Raw genomic sequence first — 20,573 nt, 5'->3', positions numbered from 1 at the left:
TATCTGTGACCACCCCTCCCACTGAGACAAAGCCAATCTTACAAGATTTTGCAGATGTCTTTACAGGAATTGGGCTTTTTGCAGGTGAATGCACTATCCACCTCAAACCAAATGCAGTTCCTGTAGTATACCCACCGAGACGCATACCTCATGCACTGCGGAGCCGTCTTAAGGAGGAGTCGCACAACATGGAGAAGTCCGGCATCATTGCCAGAGTCACAGAGCCAATGGAATGGGTTAATGCACTTGTGGTGGTGGAGAAACCTCGCACGGGTAAACTCCGAGTATGCCTTGATCCAAGGGATCTGAACAAGGCTTTCAAACGTCCACACTACCCCTTGCCGACGTTTGAGGACATTACACCAAAGTTGGCTGGAGCGCGCTATTTCAGTGTCCTGGATGCTAGGTCAGGTTATTGGGCTGTCAAGCTCACAGAAGAGTCATCAAAACTAACCACGTTCAACACGTTCAACAGATTCCTACGCCTGCCCAGCTCAAGACGAGTTTCAGCGGAAGATCCATGAGACATGTGAAGGCCTCGAAGGTGTGACAACGATTGTTGATGACTTCTTGGTCTATGGGAGAACCAAGGAGGAACACGACAGGGACCTTCGCACTATGCTACAACGGTCCCGAGAGCGAGGAGTCCGACTCAACCCAGAGAAAAGCACGATCTGCGCCACTGAAGTCAGCTACTTTGGACATCTCCTCACCGTGGATGGATGAGTACAAGGTGTGTGTAGAGTCCAGATCTCTCAGTACAAGGTGTGTGAAGAGTCCTGTTCTCTCAGTACAAGGTGTGTGTAGAGTCCAGATCTCTCAGTACAAGGTGTGTGAAGAGTCCTGTTCTCTCAGTACAAGGTGTGTGTAGAGTCCTGTTCTCTCAGTACAAGGTGTATGTAGAGTCCTGTTCTCTCAGTATGATGTGTGTAGAATCTTTCACTTTATTTTACTGGTGATGTTGCCAAGCTGTGTTCTATTGTGTTGTGTCCGCAGGTCAGTGTGACTGCAGAGGACACAGTGCTCCAGTCTGACTGCAGGGTCTCCTCACTCAGGCTGTCTGGGATTGCTCTGGGAATACTGGGACACTGGTCTTTCAACTTAAACCAATAGATTACTGTCTCCTTTCTTTTTATCATAGTTCCCAATATTATGAATGCAGATGTTTATATATATATATGCATCAGCTGTATGTTTTCTGTTTGACTAAATTGACTCAACAAGCTCGGCAGCATTTTAATTGCAGTTTGATTTTCTAGAAGAGACAATTTGTTTCAGAACTTAGACTTGAAATACAATTCTGGCAGAGAGGGCTTTGCTGCACAACAGCTTGAAGGCAGCAGTGTGAAAACATCAGATCTTAAACCAAGCCGTTGTTAGTATTGCTGTCTCATGGCTCTGGTGCCTTGGTTTCAGTTCTGGTCCTGGGGTGTTATCTGGGTGGAGTTTGCATGTTCTCATGTGGTCATGTGGGCTGCTTCTGGGAGGATTGTGGGTAGAATGGAGTTGTAGTTTATTTCAAAGATAGGTGAGTGGAAATTGCTGGAGTCAGACTGAAAACCCAAAGACACCTGAGATATGTAGTTTTTATTCATTTTAATCTCTGAAAGGCACAATCATCCTGAAACATGAAGTAAACAAAGAGTCTTGTCTGAACTCGAGTTCAAAAACCTGTCAGGCAGGCTTATAGGTCCTGCTAGCTGTAGACCTGAGGAGACGTTACTCTCCACTATTGAGGATTCATAACAACTGTAGATCTGGCGAGACGTTACCCTGCACCAGTGAAGTCTCAGTTCACAACTGTAGATCTGGGGAGAAGTTACCCTGCACCAGTAAAGTCTCAGTTCACAGCTGTAGACCTGGGGAGAAGTTACCCTGTACCAGTGAAGTCTCAATTCATAACTGTACACCTGGGGAGACGTTACCCTGCACCAGTGAAGTCTCAATTCACAACTGTAGATCTGGGGAGAAGTTACCCTGCACCAGTGAAGTCTCAATTCACAACTGTAGATCTGGGGAGAAGTTACCCTGCACTGGTGAAGTCTTAATTCACAACTGTAGATCTGGGGAGAAGTTACCCTGCACCAGTGAAGTCTCAATTCACAACTGTACACCTGGCTAGAAGTTACCCTGCACCAGTGAAGTCTCAATTCACAACTGTAGACCTGGGGAGAGGTTACCCTGCACCAGTGAAGTCTCAATTCACAACTGTAGATCTGGGGAGAAGTTACCCTGCACCAGTGAAGTCTCAATTCACAACTGTAGATCTGGGGAGAAGTTACCCTGCACCAGTGAAGTCTTAATTCACAACTGTAGATCTGGGGAGAAGTTACCCTGCACCAGTGAAGTCTCAATTCACAACTGTAGATCTGGGGAGAAGTTACCCTGCACTGGTGAATTCTCAATGCACAACTGTAGACCTGAGATGAAGTTACCCTGCACCAGTGAAGTCTCAATTAATGAAGGCCTGAGGAGAGAATGAACCTGGACTAGCTAATTAGGTCTCAATTAACAAGCTTGTGTTTGTGTATTTCTTTGTTATAGGTGCTGTGACTCTCTGTAGAGTCATATAAAAGACTCAAACCCACCTGACTGAGCAAAGTGTTTAAGGGCTTGTGCTGGTTTGAGTCTCTGTAACAGGGGAAGGAGAGAAATCCAGATGATTTCTGTTCCCACCACAGCAGGAGGGCTGCTGGACAGGGTTCATATCAAGGTCTGTAGGAGAATGTTGGGCACTGTGGACACAGAGAGGGAGTCCTCAGCACCAATGGCCTCTAGTGCATGTCCAGGAATTTCCTCATTACTGAAAACTCCACCTGGGGCTGTAGCGCCCCCTACTGTTCACCCCTCTGCACGGCGCACAGTGGTTCCCATGTCTGCACCCTGTACCTGTGGTCTCTAGTGAAGAAAAGACACCTGAGGATAAAGAATGGATTCGATAGTCTCTCTGTGGGTCTGGCTCGGGGTTCGAGAGGATGGGTGTCACTGTGACTTCGTCTTTGTCTTTGTCTTTGTCTTGAAGAACATGGCGAAGGCTGACAATGCCCCCACCCCCGCACTAGTTGCCACCCCAACCCCAGTGTTTACTGCCATAACGCCTCCGACAACCAGGCCTCCAGCCGCGCCCGCAGTCGCGGTCAGAACAGACCCGGGCACTATACAGCCCACCTTCACGCCAAACATGATGTCGTGTTTCTGCAGGAACTTCTTACGCTCAGCAGCCATAAACTCTTTATACTCCTTGAAATACGATTCAATTTGGTCCGGCACGCAGTCCAGCAGCTCCTTCTCCTTTCTCTCCACTGTCTCCTTCATCGTGTCTGGACGTGTCAGCAGTACCTTTCCCTATGGAAAAGGGGGAGCAAGGTCACTTCAGTGCAAACGGTCGTCCCTACGTCCTCTGACCTTCCCCCGGACACCTCAGAAATAAGCAAGTGGCTGCCCAACGACACCCCAAAAACAAGCAGAAGCTCGCTGCCCAGGACACCCCAAAAACAAGAAGGTATTTCTCTGCTTGATCTCTCTCTAAGGAAACGGGGTGCAAGGTTGTTTTACAGCAGAGGGCAGCACACTACGTCTTCTGAACTGCTCAGAGCTCACCTCAAGATACCCCAGACACAAGCAGGAGCCCACCTCCAGGTACCCCAGACACAAGCAGGAGCCCACCTCCAGGTACCCCAGACACAAGCAGGAGCCCACCTCAAGAGACCCCAGAAACCAGCAGGAGCCCACCTCAAGAGACCCCAGACACAAGCAGAAGACACCCCAGTGGAGCCCAGTAGATTACACACACACACGACACTGACAAGCACTCTCTCACATTCTCACACCCTCCCCGTGTCTCACACACACACACTTTCTCTCTTATACACACAAACGATCACACACACTCTCTCACAGCTTCCAAGTTTCTCTCCCACACTCTCTCACACCCTTCCCATTTCTCACACAAACACACACACACTCACCTGCTCATTCAGAAAGTCGGTGAATTCCTTCTTTGCCCTCTCGATGATGAACTTCTGTCTCTCAGAGCTCAAGAACTGTGAGAACTCCTGGAAATCCTGTGGACTGACTTCACCCTGCACACGGGTCAGCAGCTCTTTCTCCTTCTGCTCCACATTCCCCTTTATCCCCAGTGTGCTGTTGTGTATGATCGATCTCTGAGGAAACAGAGCACAGGGTCACTTTAGAGCAGAGGGCATCACACTACGTCCCCCAAACTTCTCAGGGCTCCCCAGAAACAAGCAGGAGCCCACCTCAAGATACCCCAGACACCAGCAGGAGCCCACCTCAAGATACCCCAGAAACCAGCAGGAGCCCACCTCAAGATACCCCAGAAACCAGCAGAAGACACCCCAGTGGAGCCCAGTAGATTACACACACAGTTACTGACAAGCACTCTCTCACACTCTCACACCCTCCCCGTTTCTGTGGTTTCCGTGGGTTTCTTCTTCTGTACTGAGGCCCCCAGGCCTGTGTTCCTGCACGTCTCCACACCTCTCACCCTGTTATCTCTCAGAAGTGCTGTCATTTCTCAGAATCATCAGTGTGTTCACTCTTCATAAGATCCTCTGTAGCTGCCATCTCGTCTGGTGATACCCCCACTCCTCCAGACACTGGTGGCTCTTGTCTGGCCTGTGGCTCAGAGAACACTTCTCCACTGGGCCTGACCGCTGAGCTTTCCCAGAATACACCTGTACTGTGACACTCCAGCAACCTCTATCCTGTCCCCACCCCCCCCAGGCCTCAGCCTAGTCCAGCTCCACACAGATCCCCTGGTTCCTGTCCTGAGGAATCTTCACATTTATCAAGTTTTGTTAAGACGCTGTGCCAGCAAGAGTGTTTCTTGTAGGTCTTTGTCACAGTGTAGGTCGATAGATGGAATAAATGTTTGGATTTTAGTACAGAAATGCATAATGCGTTCAGTACAATCTCTTATTGTATAGCAACAAAACAAAAACGGAACAGTGGACACCAGCAGATCAAGTGCAGTACAACATTTAATCTAGATGGAAGACTGTGTGTGACTCGACCCAGTTCTACAGCTTACAATTATAATAATAATTGCTTACACTTATATAGCGCTTTTCTGGACACTCCACTCAAAGCTCTTTACAGGTCATGGGGAATCCCACTACCGCCACCAATGTGCAGCCCCACCTGGATGATGCGACAGCAGCCATAGTGCGCCAGAACGCTCCCCACACACCAGCTCTCAGTGGGGAGGAGAGCAGAGGGATGAAGCCGCACTCTTGAAGGGGAAGCTTGTGTCGTTTTAAATTTTCTAGATGATCACCAACTGTAGACCGATTTATGCGACAGCTTGACTCATTGAATTTTAAGGTTGACGATTTGTGTTGAAATGCCACACACCATCTCGCAAGACCCCTAAAACGGAGCGATTTTTTTTTAACTTCAGATTTTGGATATTAAGACACTTTCTGGATGTATTTGGTTAGCCCGTGACGCTGGGCGATGTACGCACCTGTTGAAAACGACCATCCCATTCCTGTCGGAGAATTGACACTGTCTGATCGGACAGTATTGACAAAATGTATCGTCAATTGTATCGTTAAGCGCCTTGGGGCAACCTTGTTGTGATTATATTATATAAAAATAAATTGAGTTCAATTAATAAGGGCAGTGTGCACATGGTCCTTCATAGCTCACAGTATTTGCCCATCCACAACAAACACAGGAAATGTTGCCTGAAAACGGAAAATTACTTTATTTTTTGCCCTGCTAATCCGTATCTGTACACAGCGTTGATCGGTGGGCCTGGCATCCCTCACGCTGGTACAATTGAAACATTTCAGGGGTTGAACGGCTAACGCAGACCAAGTTTTCAACCAGATCTGAAACTTTCCCATCTCATTTAAAAAAAAAAAAACAAGACTTCGACCTTTCGCTTTGACGTCTTGTTTTTTTTTGTTTTCGCTCTGTGCTTCCTGCTGCACCTTCCTGCTTGTGCTGTGCGGTCAGTTCAGGAGCTTGCAAGCTGTTGAACGGCAGCTGCGTCTTCACCGCCAGCATCAAGAAGAATTAAATGGTGGGTTATCAACAGAAAACAGAGTAAAAAAAAAAAGTCTCTTCTCCTGCTGTACCCACCCGTGTTGGAGTTGGTTCTCCCAGAGATTTTACGGTCATTTCGGATAAAAGGAAACGTGTGGTTGATCCAATCAGAAACCAACCCGTGAGATTCGGGTGGATTAACGAGTCCGAATTAACGAACTGAGGGAGGTGGTGGCTGAGTCGATAACCTGACACCAGACATTACGCATTTGTGAGGTATTGTGAGTCTTCAGGAATCACCAGGAGTGTAGGAGCAGCTGGTAAGGTTGTATTCATCCACTGCGATATTTATTGACGTGTTCTAATTGAAATCAATCAATCAATCAGGGTTTATTTATTGATCAATGCACGAACAGTGCGGCATACAGTAGTGTTGTCAGCAATGAAGTGCTTTGGAAGAAGTAATAGGTTTATTCTCTGCTGAAAAGAGAAGAAAGAAAACGCACAACGTTTCGGCTGTGAAGCCTTCTTCAGGTGTTTTAATTGAGTTATACAGTCGTAATAGAGTACATAAAGTAATCTGACAAAAACATATTTTGAACTGAATGCTTGAAAAACATGAAAAAAAAACAAAAACAAAACCTTTTTCATAATGCTTACACACATGACTACAACCTGGACTGATTTGTCGCAGATGTAAGTAGAAATGAAATGTTTTTTTTTTTTCTAATGCAGTGTTGCCGTGAGTAATGACCAAAACAACTTCAGGCTAAAATTTAGTGATGTAACAGTGAAGGTAGAAAAAAAGGTGTGAAAAAAAAAGTTAAAAAGGATGACAAAAAAAAAGGATGAGGCCTTGATATTACAAGGGGTTATTGGAAATACTGCCTAGGAATGAAGAATGTACAAGTTTGAATTTTGTTTCTACATATACAAGACCTTTCAAAAGCATTCAGACCCTTGACTAATTCTCTCATTTGACTGAATTACAAATCCTACATTGAAATTGAGTTCTCTGTGATATTTATATTTCTAAGAACTGAAATGCAACATTAATTATTTTAATTTGACACTTTTTTATGTTAGGAAATATTCTTAAGAAAAAACAAACTGAAATCTGCTGTTTGTATAAATATTCAATCCCCACATTTTAACATTTTGTAGAGCCACCTTTTACAACAATAACCAGGACAGAAGCAGGACAGAAACAGGTAATATAAGATACAGGATCACTGACTGATACTGTGTTACCCTGCTCTGATCTGTCAGTGTGTGATTGATACTGTGTGTTACGCTGCTCTGAGCTGTCAGTGTGTGATTGATACTGTGTGTTACACTGCTCTGATCTGTCAGTGTGTGATTGATACTGTGTGTTACCCTGCTCTGAGCTGTCAGTGTGTGATTGATACTGTGTGTTACCCTGCTCTGATCTGTCAGTGTGTGATCAGTACTGTGTGTTACCCTGCTGTGATCTGTCAGTGTGTGATTGATACTCTGCGTTACCCTGCTCTGATCTGTCAGTGTGTGATTGATACTGTGTGTTACACTGCTCTGATCTGTCAGTGTGTGACTGATACTGTGTGTTACCCTGCTCTGATCTGTCAGTGTGTGATTGCTACTGTGTGTTACCCTGCTCTGATCTGTCAGTGTGTGATTGCTACTGTGTGTTATCCTGCTCTGAGCTGTCAGTGTGTGATGAGTACTGTGTGTTACCCTGCTCTGATCTGTCAGTGTGTGATGAGTACTGTGTGTTACCCTACTCTGATCTGTCAGCGTGTGATTGCTACTGTGTGTTACCTTGCTCTGATCTGTCAGTGTGTGATGAGTACTGTGTGTTACCCTACACTGATCTGTCAGCGTGTGATTGCTACTGTGTGTTACACTGCTCTGATCTGTCAGTGTGTGATCAGTACTGTGTGTTACGCTGCTCTGATCTGTCAGTGTGTGATCAGTACTGTGTGTTACACTGCTCTGATCTGTCAGTGTGTGTATTTATTTATGCAGTCATGCTTGAATTGGTCCTTGTTCCTGTTTTTTCTTTGTCTAAACAGGATTATTGTGACTTGGGACAGTAGCAGTCATGGGCAATTCTGATTCTCATAACCTGTCGGAGAGAAGGTACTATTACGATTTAAACTCAAATGCATCTCAGGTCCAAGACAGCTGGTCCGGCCATTCAAGTCCTGTGCTGTCTTTGGCTCTGGAGGGGCTCTGATCGCGTCTCGGTCTCTCTCTCCTCTGCTCCAGCATGTCTTTAGACCCCCTGATTCGTGAGCCTGAGCAGGAGGAGGTAGAGAGCCCCATGCTGTCAGAGCCTCAGTGCTCCAGCTCCTTGGGCAGTTCCTCCATGCCTGAAATTATCCAGTGTGACCACGAGTTCACGAGAGAGGAGGTGAGTTGTGGTTTTGTTTTCTGTTGGGTGACACAGAGGCTGGCTTATGGAAAGCTGGGTCTCTTCTTGATGACGCCACCAGCCTGCCAACCAGGCTACAGGGGGCATTTTGAAACCCAGATGCTCTTGCGCCGCCCTGCTGGGGAATCCTGGTGTTCCAGGTGCACAGTGTACACCGTGGGATGGGTGGACATTAACTGACCTGTGATCCTCGTGCAGTGGCAAGCACGCTAACCAAGGTGATATCTGAGAGATATTCCAGTGAGCATCAGCACTCTGCTCCACACTCCCACTACCCTCTGTGTAAAGTTAAATGCCTCCTGGTCTCAGTTTTAAATGTGTTCCACCTCCAGGGCCCTGGCAGGCCCATTCAACTGGTCAAGGTCAGCTCTGATGGCGACCTCCTGTTCCAAGAGGACGTGCTTCGGCAGTGCTTCCTGTGCTCAGATGTGAGGGAGACTCCGGTCTGCGTGGTTTCTATTGTCGGGGAGAGGAGGAAGGGCAAGTCCTTCCTCCTCAACTACCTCCTGCGCAAGCTGTCTAACATGGTGAGAGCACCCCACCCCCTCCACTCTCTGTGTAAAGCAGGGTCTTATGGCCCTGACATCCCACCCCCACCTCTCTCTGTGTAAAGCAGGGTCTTATGGCCTTGGTTGTGAAAGCTCCCTTTCTTGTGAACTCAGAACGAGTGGGACAGGATGAGTGACTGTGAGCCTCTGCGAGGGTTCGAGTGGGGGTCTGGAACTGAGACCATGACGAAGGGTGTGTTCATCTGGAGCCAGCCTCTGTTCCTGGAGACGCAGGAGGGCAAGGCAAGCACCGTCCGAGCTGGGAATTTGTCTGTTGTAGGGGGTACGACTCTATGGCTCAGACAGGTGCTGGTCCAACTCAGTCTTTCACAGACCCTGCAGGCATCCTGAACAGGAAGGAACAAGAGCTCTTCTGCCCCTCACCAGCCCCTGGGACCCCCTTGTCCACACTCGGGGTATCTGTGTGACAAACCGGAAACCGTTCTCTGCTCAGGAGTGGTTTAGGTAGTTAGTACTGTAGCTCATTGAGCCATTGGCTGGGCAGCTTGTTCCACACTCCCTCCACCCTTTGTGTAAAGCTCTTCCAGCTGTGTCTTGGTACTGAAGGGGAGGGGGAAGACAGATGACCACTGCAGCTCTGCTCTGAACACTCTGTCTCTGTCCCCTCTCTCCAGTTGGCTGTCTTCCTGGTGGACACTGAGGGCTCCGTGGATCTGTCGCGGGAGGTGGAGCTGAGCGTGAAGCTGTGTGCCCTGAGCGTCTTTCTCAGCTCGCACGTGGTGAGAATTGTGGGGCCTTGTCCCACCTTCTGGGGTGACTGTGAGCCCCTTGCTGCGTCCCAGAGAGCTAACGTGTCCCCCCCCCCGTCCTCTCTCCCAGATCTTCAACGTCCACGCTGATGTGAAGACAACAGACCTGGACTACCTGGAGGTACAGCGCTCGGCCGCGGTCTTATCCCCCCAATGTGCCGCGCAGCACTCGTCCTGAGGTGCAGCTGGGGGCTGAAGCCAGGAGCCTCTCGGTATCACAGGTCCTTCAGCTGGGACTGTGGACCGGGGTGTGAGTTCGCCCCCTGCTGGTGACATGTGGCATGAGCGAAGCACTGCATGACTCGAGGTGCTGTTGTGTGTGATGCTCTGTGCTGCCTGGTTTCCCTCACACAGCTATATGAGTAGGCCAGTCCCATCTTTCCCAATAATGATAATGTTACTTTATTAGCCCCTATACAATTTCTTGCATTCAGAATTCCTCTTTTCGCAGACCCCAGCTTGCTCTCCATGAGACACAGACAGGGAGAGAAGCTGGGGGTCAGAGTACAGGGTCAGCCATTGTGCAGCGCCCCTGTAACAGCTGGGGTTAAGGGCCTTGCTCAGGGGCCCAACGGAGTTGGATTCCTCTGTCGGCTGGATTCCTTAGCCACAGAGCCACCACTCCGCCCAATTCGGGGTCTGCCTGTGTACAGTATGTGATTGTATTTGTAGATTTGTTTTATATGTGCATCCATGTTTGTTTTTATGAGTGCCTGTGTCTCTATCAGACTGTCTGACTGACAGGTTCAAATTCTGTCTCAGGAGTATTGGCATGAGTGGTAAATTACACAGTTGCCAAAACAGAGATGATTAACTCTGCAATTACAGACAGTTTTAAGAGAGAGAACCGATGGCTGTCTCTCTCTGTCTCTGAATAACGGATGGCCTGTGTTTACTCTGTTTGCAGCTGCTGCATCTTGTGGTAGAAAAGGGGGGAGGCGCCTTTGACAAGCAGTATTTTCAGGTACGAACTTGACTCTTCAGTGAACAGAAAAAAGATCAGATCTGTTTTATCACCTGCAAACCAGGTGATGTCTCTCTTACCTGGACATGTAAAAAAAACATGTTATAATAAACTTTATTTTATGTAAAGGAACAAATAATAGGTTAATTCCAGGCTGAAAAGAGAAGAAACGTTTCTGTTTTCTCTCTTCTCTTTTCAGCAGGGAATAAACCTGTTACTTGTTCCTTTGCAGCCTACACATGCTGACGCAGCTCCCCCACCTGAACTACTTTATTTTATGTAGCATGATTTAAAAGTATCATCTCAAAGTTCTTAACTTTAGAAAACCATTATAAGCAAATGCCAAAGTATATAAAATAACAAATAAGTAAGACAGGTGGTTCGAGGTGCAGCAGTAGTCACTAATTAAGTAAAAGTCAGTAATTGGTTCAATAAAAGCCTTTCAGAACAGAAAGGTTTTGATTCTAGATTGGAAGAAGAGCTCAGGGAGTGTGATTCTCTGATGTACTTGGGGATACATTTCCAGAGCTCTGAGGCAGAGCAGGAGAGGCCTTGTCACCCATAGAGTGTAGACATGCTTGGGAGACAGTTAGACCAGAGTTAGAAGAGTGAAGGTTGTGAGGTGGGGAGTAGGGCGATGATAGCTCAGACAGGTACTGAGGTGCCAAGACATGCAGATCCTTATAGGTGAGCAGGAGGATTTTGAAGTTGATATGAAACCTGACAGGAAGCCAGTGCAGGGACTCCAGGATAGGAGTAATGTGATCACTTTTGCATCTGATCAGGAAGTAAAGCTAGGGTCACTCCTAAATTCCTCAATTTTGATTGAAATTCCAGCACAGTGCTGTCCACAGATAGGGCTACTACATTGGCTTTACCATAGTAGTACACAGGTGCTGAGCAGCATGATTTCAGTCTTGTTGTAGTTTAAGCTAAGGAAATTTGGAGTCACCCAGGCTTTTATATTAGAGATGCAGTCAGTGCAGAGACAGCCACTTTAGTGTCAGGCTTAGTACAGATATAGCTTTAAGCATCATCAGCGTAGAAATAATAGATCAGACCATGTGATCTTAATCATTGATCACGTAGATAGAGGTCAGTGCTGAGTAGTAGAGACCCCGGCATCAGATAAGACCTGAACCATTTGGGAGCAGAAACTGCAAACACAGGCTCAACACGAGAGAGTAAGATATCATGGTTAACAGTGACGAAAGCAGCACTGAACTCTAGAAGTATAAGGATAGGATGAGAAACAGAGTATGAAGCCATAAACAGATTGTTATCTGTGCTGTCTGATTGTCTTATAAGGGTTTGAAGAGGTTATTGTGTTGAGGACAACAGGGCAGGGAGAGGAGAGACAGGATTGAAATAAAACACAAGAAATGGAGGGTATGTAGCCGACTCGTAGGCAGACTCATAGGCAGCTGGTGGATTTCATGAGCAATACCAGTTTACTAAGGCATGCAGTGTCCACTTGGAAGAAAGCAGACTTGCAGGCATCATAACAGCAGTCAGAATTCACTCAGAGTACTGATAAAGCTAATCAATCTCTTGGGAGAAGAAGGATTTCAATCATTTTCAAGCACGTGTTATTACTTGAGCTGCGCCATAGGACGGTGAGAGGGGCTCTTCTATAGAGCTAGATAAGATTTCATGACTTTGTAAGGTGAGCTGATATGAGATCTTTCTCAATCTCTAATAAAGGGGTTATATTTCCTGGTGCGGGACTGGACACAAACTCAAGAATGTGGACAGTCTGAAGGATCCCAACACCTGGAGAGAATCATCCAGGTAGGAGACGTACTGTGGATCTTATATATATATATAGCCCTGACTTGTACTGAGAACGACAGAGAGGTACTGATTCTCTAGACTGGTCAGGAGGTACAACAGTGCCACCTACAGACCACAGACTAAAGAAACTCAGTTCCTCCAGCCCGTCAGTGTGGGACACTCCCTTCAGACTAAAGAGACTCAGTTCCTCCAGCCTGGGGGTGTGATATATCCCCTTCAGACTGAAGGGACTCAGTTCCTCCAGCCTGTCGGTGTGGGACACTCCCTTCAGACTAAAGAGACTCTGTTCCTCCAGCCTGTCAGTGTGGGACACTCCATTCAGACAAAAGAGACTCAGTTCCTTCAGGCTGAGAGCTGTATTGTTTCAGACACAGAGGGCTGGCATCCTACCCCTTTCCTGAGTCAACATGTCTGTCTGTGCTTTCAGCGCCTGGAGAAGTCCGGGACAAACAAGCAGGCTCTGAGGATCCTGAAGGAGAAGAGGCCACGCTGTCACCTTATGCCCTTACCTGGACAAAAACTGCTTTGGAGCCAACAGGGAACCATGCAAGGTAAAAACCGGACAGCTCCACTCCCAGAGCAGCTGACCTGATCCCATTGACAAGTGACACTGAGGAGCCACAGGGAGGCGGTGTTGAGCTGTGAAAATTAGATCCCTTAGTAGTCCAGTCTAAGTTCAAGACTATAGAGCTTCAGGATCTTCAGTTGACTCATTTGTTTCCTTGTTGTGTGTTTCTAAGAAATGGATGAAGAGTTTCAGCACTGCCTGAAAGAGTTCATCAACCACATTGGCCAGGTCCTGCAGACGACACAGTCAACCATGACAGGAAAGACACTGGAAGGGAAATTCAAGGTAAGACATTCTTCACTGAACCAATCAACATCCATTTCTACACCACTAGGGAACAACACCTCAAAGAGCAGCGTAGAAACCAGTACAGTGAAGTAAAGCCCAGTGAGATAATGGTAGAAACAGTACAGTGCAGTAAACTACAAGTCATACTGTGTGTAGAGGGTGATGCGAACCATCAGTTGTTCTAATGTGATTTCTGTCAGTTGTTGAGAATGAATTGTCACAGAAAGTGTTAAGCCCAGTTAAGCCTCACTTACCTTATTATGTTCTCTGTAGGAGATGGCGCATCTGATTCTGGGAAGCAACTATAGAATTTCCTCCCCCGCAGAGGTGAGTCTCTCCCCTTCCTGCTGACCCAGAAAATCTTTTAATCCTTTCCCTGTTGCTGTCTTCAGTCTGTTCAGAATATTGTCAACCTGTCAGTGTGAGACACTCCCTTCAGACTAAAGAGACTCAGTTCCTTCAGCCTGTCGGTGTGAGACACTCCCTTCAGACTAAAGAGACTCCGTTCCTCCAGCCTGTCGGTGTGAGACACTCCCTTCAGACTAAAGAGACTCAGTTCCTCCAGCCTGTCGGTGTGAGACACTCCCTTCAGACTAAAGAGACTCAGTTCCTTCAGCCTGTCAGTGTGGGACAATCCCTTCAGACTGAAGAGACTCAGTTCCTTCAGCCTGTCAGTGTGGGACAGTCCCTTCAGACTGAAGAGTTCTTTCTGCCTGTCAGGGTAGATTACTCCTTGAAACATGTTTCTGGGCGTCTTTGATTCCAGAATACTTGTATCAAGATCAGTTCTATCTGTAACCCCTTTGCTTCCTCCTCCAGCTCCTCCATGCCCTCTACCAGAATACTCTCCAGAAGCTGAAGCAGGAGTTCACCATCTTTCTGAATGAGCAGGTAAGAGTGTGTACGAGTGTGACAGTGTAAGTATTAGGGTGTGAGAGAGTGTGTGCACACACTGTATGTGTGTGTTTGAGCGCCTGGGCTTGATCATGCACGACATCACACTGGGGCATAGGAAGACTGTGGGTACAGAAGGAGGAAGATCTGCTGGCCCGTGTGCAGGGTGAAGTCAGTCCGCAGGATTTCCAGGAGCTCTGTCAGTTCTTGAGCTCTGAGCAAGAGAGGTTCCTGAAGGAATACACTCTCCTCATCATCGAGAGGGTGAAGGAGGACTTCACTAACCTGTGTGTGTATGAGCAAGAAACTGGGGTGGGGAGGCGTGGGAGAGTCTATGTCCTTGAGAGTGTGTGTGTATGAGCGAGAGACAGTGTGCGAAAGAGAGTATGTGAGAAACAGGGAGGGTGTGAGAGAGTGTGTGTGTGATTGTGTGTATGAGAGAGAGAGAGTGTGAGAGAAACTGGGAGGGTGTGACAGTGTTTGTGAGAAACGGAGGGTGTGAGAGTGTGAGTGTATGAGAGAGTGTGTGTGAAACGGGGAGGGTGTGTGAGAGTGTTTGTCAGTGACTGTGTGTGTAATCTACTGGGCTCTACTGGGGTGTCTTCTGCTTGTGTCTGGGGTATCTTGAGGTGGGCTCCTGCTGGTTTCTGAGGTATCTTGAGGTGGGCTCCTGCTGGTTTCTGGGGTATCTTGAGGTGGGCTCCTGCTTGTGTTTGGGGTATCTTGAGGTGGGCTCCTGCTTGTGTCTGGGGAGCCCTGAGCAGTTTGGGGGGTGTAGTATGATACTCTCTGCTCTAAAGTGACCCTGTGCTCTGTTTCCTCAGAGAAAGAACATGCACAACACCACACTGGAGATGAGGAAGACTGTGGTACAGAAGGTGAAAGATCTGCTGGACCGTGTGAAGGGTGAAGTCAGTCCACAGGATTTCCAGGAGCTCTCTCAGTTCTTGAGCTCTGAGCGAGAGAAGTTCATCATTGAGAGGGCGAAGAAGGAATTCACCAACTTTCTGAATGAGCAGGTGAGTGTGTGTGTGAGAGAAACTGGGAGGGTGAGAGGATGTGTGTGTTTGTGTGAGAAATGGGAAGGGTGTGAGAGAGTGTGGGAGAGAAACTTGGAAGCTGTGAGAGAGTGTTTGTGATCGTTTGTGTGTATGAGAGAGAGAGAGTGTGTGTGAGACACGGGGAGGGTGTGAGAATGTGAGAGAGTGCTTGTGTGTGTGTGTGTGTGTGTGTGTGTGTGTGTGTGTGTGTGTGTGTGTGTGTGTGATCTACTGGGCTCCACTGCGGTGTCTTCTGCTTGTGTCTGGGGTATTTTGAGGTGAGCTCCTGCTTGTGTCTGGGGTATCTTGAGGTGGGCTCCTACTTGTGTCTGGGGTATTTTGAGGTGAGCTCCTGCTTGTGTCTGGGGTATCTTGAGGTGGGCTCCTACTTGTGTCTGGGGTATCTTGTGGTGAGCTCTGAGCAGTTCAGAAGACGTAGTGTGCTGCCCTCTGCTGTAAAACGACCTTGCACCCCGTTTCCTCAGAGAGAGATCAAGCAGAGAAAGATCTGCTTGTTTTGGGGGTGTCCTGGGCAGCGAGCTCCTGCTTGTTTTTGGGGTGTCCTGGGGCGGCCACTTGCTTATTTCTGAGGTGTCAGGGGGAAGGTCAGAGGATGTAGGGACGACCTTTTGCTCTGAAGTGACCTTGCTCCCTCTTTTCCATAGGGAAAGGTACTGCTGAAACTTCCAAACAAGATGGAGGAAACAGTGGAGGGAAAGGAGAAGGAGCTGCTGGGCTGCGTGAAGGGCCAAATCAAATCCAAACAGGATTTCGAGGAGTATAAAAAGTATATGGCTGCTGAGCGTAAGAAGTTCCTGCAGAAATACAACATCATGTTTGCCGTGAAGGTGGCCTCTATAGTGGCCGGGTCTGTGCTGACCGCGACTGCGGGTGTGGCTGGCGGCCTGGTTGTGGGAGGCGTTATTGCTGTAGAGGTTGGGGTTGGGGTGGCAACTGGTGCGGGGGTGGGGGCGTTGTCAGCCATCGTCAAGTTCTTCAAGACAAAGACAAAGACGAAGTCACAGTGACACCCACCCTCTCGAAACCCCGAGCCAGACCCACAAAGAGACTATCGAATCCATTCTTTATCCTCAGGTGTCTTTTCTTCACTAGAGACCACAGGTACAGGGTGCAGACAAGGCAACCACTGTGCGAAGTGCAGAGGGGTGAACAGTAGGGGGCGCTACAGCCCCAGGTGGAGTTTTCAGTAATGAGGAAATTCCTGGACATGCACTAGAGGCCATTGGCGCTGAGGACTCCCTCTCTGTGTCCACAGTGCCCAACATTCTCCTACAGACCTTGATATGAGCCCTGTCCAGCAGCCCTCCTGCTGTGGTGGGAACAGAAATCATCTGGATTTCTCTCCTTCCCCTGTTACAGAGACTCAAACCAGCACAAGCCCTTAAACACTTTGCTCACTCAGGTGGGTTTGAGTCTTTTATATGACTCTACAGAGAGTCACAGCACCTATAACAAAGAAATACACAAACACAAGCTTGTTAATTGAGACCTAATTAGCTAGTCCAGGTTCATTCTCTCCTCAGGCCTTCATTAATTGAGACTTCACTGGTGCAGGGTAACTTCATCTCAGGTCTACAGTTGTGCATTGAGAATTCACCAGTGCAGGGTAACTTCTCCCCAGATCTACAGTTGTGAATTGAGACTTCACTGGTGCAGGGTAACTTCTCCCCAGATCTACAGTTGTGCATTGAGAATTCACCAGTGCAGGGTAACTTCTCCCCAGATCTACAGTTGTGAATTGAGACTTCACTGGTGCAGGGTAACTTCTCCCCAGATCTACAGTTGTGAATTGAGACTTCACTGGTGCAGGGTAACTTCTCCCCAGATTTACAGTTGTGAATTGAGACTTCACTGGTGCAGGGTAACTTCTCCCCAGGTGTACAGTTGTGATTTGAGACTTGACTAGTGCAGGGTAACTTCTCCCCAGATCTACAGTTGTGAAGTGAGACTTCACTGGTGCAGGGTAACCTCTCCCCAGGACTACAGTTGTTATGAATCCTCAGTAGTGGAGTGTAATGTCTCCTCAGGCCTACAGCTAGCAGGACCTATAAGCCTGCCTGACAGGTTTTTGAACTCGAGTGCAGACAGGACTCTTTGTGTACTTCATGTTTCAGGATGATTGTGTCTTTCAGAGATTAAAATGAATAAAAACTACATATCTCAGGTGTCTGTGGGTTTTCAGTCTGACTCCAGCAATTTTCAGTCACCTTTGAAATATCTCTGTGCTTCGTCACTAAACTACAACTCCATTCTACCCACAATCCTCCCAGAAGAAGCCCACATGACCACAGGAGAACATGCAAACTCCACCCAGATAACACCCCAGGACCAGAACTGAAATCAAGACACCAGAGCCACAAGACAGCAATACTAACAACGGCTTGGTTTAAGATCTGATGTTTTCACACTGCTGCCTTCAAGCTGTTGTGCAGCAAAGTCCTCTCTGTCAGAATTGTATTTCAAGTCTAAGTTCTGAAACTAATTGTCTCTTCTAGAAAATCAAACTGCAATTAAAATGCTGTCGAGCCTGTTGAGTCAATTTAGTCAAACAGAAAACATACAGCTGGTGCATATATATATATACACATCTGCATTCATAATATTGGGAACTATGATAAAAAGAAAAGAGACAGTATAAGTTGTCTCTTGGTATAAGTTGAAAGACCAGTGTCCCAGTATTCCCAGAGCAATCCCAGACAGCCTGAGTGAGGAGACCCTGCAGTCAGACTGGAGCACTGTCTCCCCTGCAGTCACACTGCCCTGTGGACACAACACACAACAACACAGCTTGGCAATTTCACCAGTAAAATAAAGTGAAAGATTCTACACACATCATTTTGAGAGATCTGGACTCTACACACACCTTATACTGGGAGAACTGGACTCTACACACACCTTGTACTGAGAGATCTGGACTCTTCACACACCTTGTACTAAGAGAACAGGACTCTACACACAACTTGTACTGAGAGAACAGGACTCTACACACACCTTGTACTGAGAGATCTGGACTCTACACACACCTTGTACTGAGAGATCTGGACTCTTCACACACCTTGTACTGAGAGATCTGGACTCTACACACACCTTGTACAGTACTGAGAGAACAGGACTCTTCACACACCTTGTACTGAGAGATCTGGACTCTTCACACACCTTGTACTGAGAGAATTGGACTCTACACACACCTTGTACTGAGAGATCTGGACTCTACACACACCTTGTACTGAGAGATCTGGACTCTACACACACCTTGTACTGAGAGAACAGGACTCTACACACACACCTTGTACTGAGAGAACAGGACTCTACACACACCTTGTACTGAGAGAATTGGACTCTACACACACCTTGTACTGAGAGAACAGGACTCTACACACACACCTTGTACTGAGAGAACAGGACTCTTCACACAAGCCTTGTACTGAGAGAACTGGACTCTACACAAGCCTTGTACTGAGAGAACTGGACTCTACACACGCCTTGTACTGAGAGATCTGGACTCTACACACGCCTTGTACTGAGAGATCTGGACTCTACACACACCTTGTACTGAGAGAACAGGACTCTACACACACACCTTGTACTGAGAGAACAGGACTCTACACACACACCTTGTACTGAGAGAATTGGACTCTACACACACCTTGTACTCATCCATCCACGGTGAGGAGATGTCCCAAGTAGCTGACTTCAGTGGCGCAGATCGTGCTTTTCTCTGGGTTGAGTCGGACTCCTCGCTCTCGGGACCGTTGTAGCATAGTGCGAAGGTTCCTGTCGTATTCCTCCTTGGTTCTCCCATAGACCAAGTTGTCATCAACAATCGCTGTCACGCCTTCGAGGCCTTCATATGTCTCATGGATTTTCCGCTGAAACTCGTGTTGAGCTGGGCAGGCGTAGGAATCTGTTGAACGTGTTGAACGTAGTTAGTTTTGATGACTCTTCTGTGAGCTTGACAGCCCAATAACCTGACCTAGCATCCAGGACACTGAAATAGCGCGCTCCAGCCAACTTTGGTGTAATGTCCTCAAACATCGGCAAGGGGTAGTGTGGACGTTTGATAGCCTTGTTCAGATCCCTTGGATCAAGGCATACTCGGAGTTTACCCTTGCGAGGTTTCTCCACCACCACAAGTGCATTAACCCATTCCATTGGCTCTGTGACTCGGGCAATGATGCCGGACTTCTCCATGTTGTGCGACTCCTCCTTAAGACGGCTCCGCAGTGCATGAGGTATGCGTCTCGGTGGGTATACTACAGGAACTGCATTTGGTTTGAGGTGGATAGTGCATTCACCTGCAAAAAGCCCAATTCCTGTAAAGACATCTGCAAAATCTTGTAAGATTGGCTTCGTCTCAGTGGGAGGGGTGGTCACAGATAAGACTAGTTTAATAAGGTCCATGTCTAAACATGCTTTTAGTCCGAGTACTGGAGGTGCATGAGTGTCTACAATATAAAAGTCCAGACACATTTCTCTGTCCTTGTACTTGCATTTCAGGGTGCATGCGCCTTTTACAGCCAGTTACTATCCGCCAGAACCTGACAGTCTGCGAGACGTGGGCTGCAGCATTAAACTTGTCATATTCAAGCAGAGGAACGACGCTAACTTGAGCACCCGTATCTAACTTCAACTTTATTACCGTTTGTGCGTTTCCTTTGATGTCTACCAAAACCTGTTCAATGGCGGAGCTGGGGTTTTTCGTGCGACACACTGAGTCGACGCACAGCTCCACGTCTTCGGATTCCGGGCTTTTTCCCCAAACCCCTTTTCCCTCGTCTGGAGCGGCTCGCTTTTGCAAAGTGGTTCAATTTCCCCACACGTTAGGCGCCGCTTGCCTTCTGCCGGGCAAACGTCCTGTTCGCCGTGAGCCTTATGTGGCACTGGGCTCCCCACTCCGGTCTAGCGCCTCCTGCTCGGGCGGGTTTCTCAGCTGAACTGCGAGTCCCTGCGCTCTCGCGCGGGCTGCGCGCGCTGCTGCTGCTGCCCCTCGTTCTCGGCTGGGTTTTGCGCCGAGTCGTGAGACCCAACGACGCCTATGGCCCCGTCTGGCGTCAATTCCGAACCGACGCTCGACGGCTTTTCTCTTCCCTGTCGGTGAACGTACTCCGGAAACGATGCGGTCCCTTACCACGCGTTTACTATCCGAGTAACTCCAGTCCTTCCACAGGGAGCCGCGGCTCTGTCACAAAACTGTCCGACCGGTTCGCCGGCTCCCCGTACTCTCTCGTGAAATCTATATCGAGCAAAACGTAACGTTC

At 47.9% G+C, this 20,573-nt stretch overlaps 2 protein-coding genes across 36 annotated transcripts in view; one reads left to right on the top strand and one right to left on the bottom strand.

Annotated features, from left to right (window-relative positions):
* The window catches only part of LOC148662626 (uncharacterized), a 783,119-nt gene that overhangs the window by 652,988 nt on the left and 109,558 nt on the right, over positions 1-20,573 (bottom strand). For all 11 annotated transcript variants that reach the window (XR_015936828.1, XR_015936829.1, XR_015936827.1 and 8 more), the window contains exon 21: positions 3,969-4,163. Coding sequence is in view for 5 of the 11 variants with exons in the window: in XM_088632182.1 (XP_088488308.1) it covers positions 3,969-4,163 (195 nt within the window). In the remaining 6 variants the exon portion in view is untranslated. The remainder of the gene's footprint in view (positions 1-3,968; positions 4,164-20,573) is intronic.
* The window catches only part of LOC148662628 (uncharacterized), a 224,638-nt gene that overhangs the window by 131,113 nt on the left and 72,952 nt on the right, over positions 1-20,573 (top strand). For 22 of the 25 annotated variants that reach the window (XM_088632156.1, XM_088632160.1, XM_088632157.1 and 19 more), the window contains one exon: positions 15,079-15,273. In XM_088632156.1, coding sequence (XP_088488282.1) covers positions 15,079-15,273 — 195 coding nt within the window. Of the gene's footprint in view, positions 1-15,078; positions 15,274-15,959; positions 17,472-20,573 lie in introns of those variants that run through there. The other 3 variants (XM_088632179.1, XM_088632168.1, XM_088632170.1) reach the window with 2 other exon arrangements.

Source organism: Lepisosteus platostomus, chromosome 5, assembly GCF_059453375.1.
Source record: "Lepisosteus platostomus isolate fLepPlt1 chromosome 5, fLepPlt1.hap1, whole genome shotgun sequence".
Taxonomy (NCBI): domain Eukaryota; kingdom Metazoa; phylum Chordata; class Actinopteri; order Semionotiformes; family Lepisosteidae; genus Lepisosteus; species Lepisosteus platostomus.
This window is presented reverse-complemented; position numbering and strand designations above follow the sequence as displayed.